The sequence below is a fragment of the Phalaenopsis equestris genome, unplaced genomic scaffold (genome assembly GCF_001263595.1).
Source record: "Phalaenopsis equestris unplaced genomic scaffold, ASM126359v1 Scaffold217201, whole genome shotgun sequence".
NCBI lineage: Eukaryota > Viridiplantae > Streptophyta > Magnoliopsida > Asparagales > Orchidaceae > Phalaenopsis > Phalaenopsis equestris.
The window spans coordinates 1-1,551 of NW_018235745.1; the positions used below are offsets into that span (position 1 = coordinate 1).

The window sequence follows — 1,551 nt, forward strand, 5'->3', positions numbered from 1 at the left end:
CATCCTCATCCCCCAATTCCTCCAATCCCTCACAACCCTGCCCCCAAAACCCCTGCCCACTTCCATAACTTCCGGCGATTGCCCCGCAGCCCTCATGTACTCCTCAGGGACGACCGGGCGTAGCAAGGGTGTAGTTTGCACCCACCGCAATCTGGTCCATGTGGCTTCCGTGCTGAGGAGGATTTGGGGGGAAGGAAGGCAGAGCAATTATAAAGATGTCTACTTGTGCGCCGTCCCTCTGTTTCATATGTTCGGGTTTTCGGTGTTTGTGTGCGGGGCGGTGGCTGCGGGGGCGACGGTGGTGGTTATGGAGAGGTATTCCCTGGAAGGGATGTTGGAGGCGGTGGACCGGCTGGGGGTCACCAGGATTCCGGCGGTGCCGCCCATGGTCGTGCAGTTGGTGAAAAACAGGGAGCTTTCGAGGGGGTACGATTTGAGCTCCTTGACGGAGGTGATTTGCTCCGGCGCGCCACTTGCCAGGGACCATATGGAGAGGTTTGCAGAGTGCTATCCCGGCGTTGTTTTGTCTCAGGTGAGGGACGACGTTCGTTGGTTACTTTTGTTAACTTATCAATTACAAATCTAACACCTAAATTTTACCTTTTTTTTTTTTACATTTATACCACGCTCTCATATTTAAAAAAAGTGAAATATATCTTTTTCATGTTCACATGGACCTAATTAAGAGGCATTTATATATGAAAAAGATTAAAGTTTAGGTGTTATATATATAAATACGAACTTAATTAAGGGGTGTGTTTAAATTTGCCTTGTAATTTTTAAAAAGTTAGCTAAATTTTATGTAATTTATATTTATTTACTTAATAAGAGATTTGCCAAAATTATATAGAATTTTGTAGATCTAAGTATCTAATAACTAGAAAAATATTAAATCAGGACTCCTGATGTAGAGGTACATTCGGATTGGAATATCCAGCTGTGTTATGAGAATATTTCATCTGCGTTATTTATAAAAAATGAGGTATTATTTGAGTATTATAAGATGTTATTCGATTATTTTGTGGTGTTATTGGAATATCCCTTGTGTTACTTGATTCGGGACTGAAGTGTTATTGGAATATTCCCACGTGTTACTTTATTTGGGGCTGTGTCATTCCAATAACATAATTGAAATATATGTCAAATAACACAGCCCAAAATCAAGTAACATGGGGGAATTCAATAACACTTCAACCCAAAATCAAGTAACGTGATGGAATATTCTGATAATACCGCAAAATAATCGAATAACGTCATATAATACTCGAATAACACATCATTTTTACAAATAATGCAGATAGATATTCTCATAACACACCTGAATATTCCAATCCGAACGGATCTCTACATTAGTAATATTTTTCCCTAATAACTCGAGTTACTTCTTTATATTTATTTATATAATATTTTAATATTAAATTGGATAAAAATACTACTAATACTAACTTATGTTTGTTGAAACATGCATTCTTATGTTTTTATTAGTGATGTATTTTTGATATTAAGATGTTATATAAATAAAAATTAAATTTACATATTATGTAATATATA

General features: G+C 37.3%; 1 protein-coding gene across 1 annotated transcript; it reads left to right on the plus strand.

Annotated features, from left to right (window-relative positions):
- Window positions 1-4: 4 nt before the first annotated feature.
- Window positions 5-617, plus strand: LOC110037227 (putative 4-coumarate--CoA ligase-like 8; the record flags this gene model as incomplete). Its single annotated transcript, XM_020741820.1, has 1 exon — window positions 5-617. A coding segment is annotated over one exon (582 nt), but the record flags the coding sequence as incomplete, so codon positions are not given.
- Window positions 618-1,551: the final 934 nt, after the last annotated feature.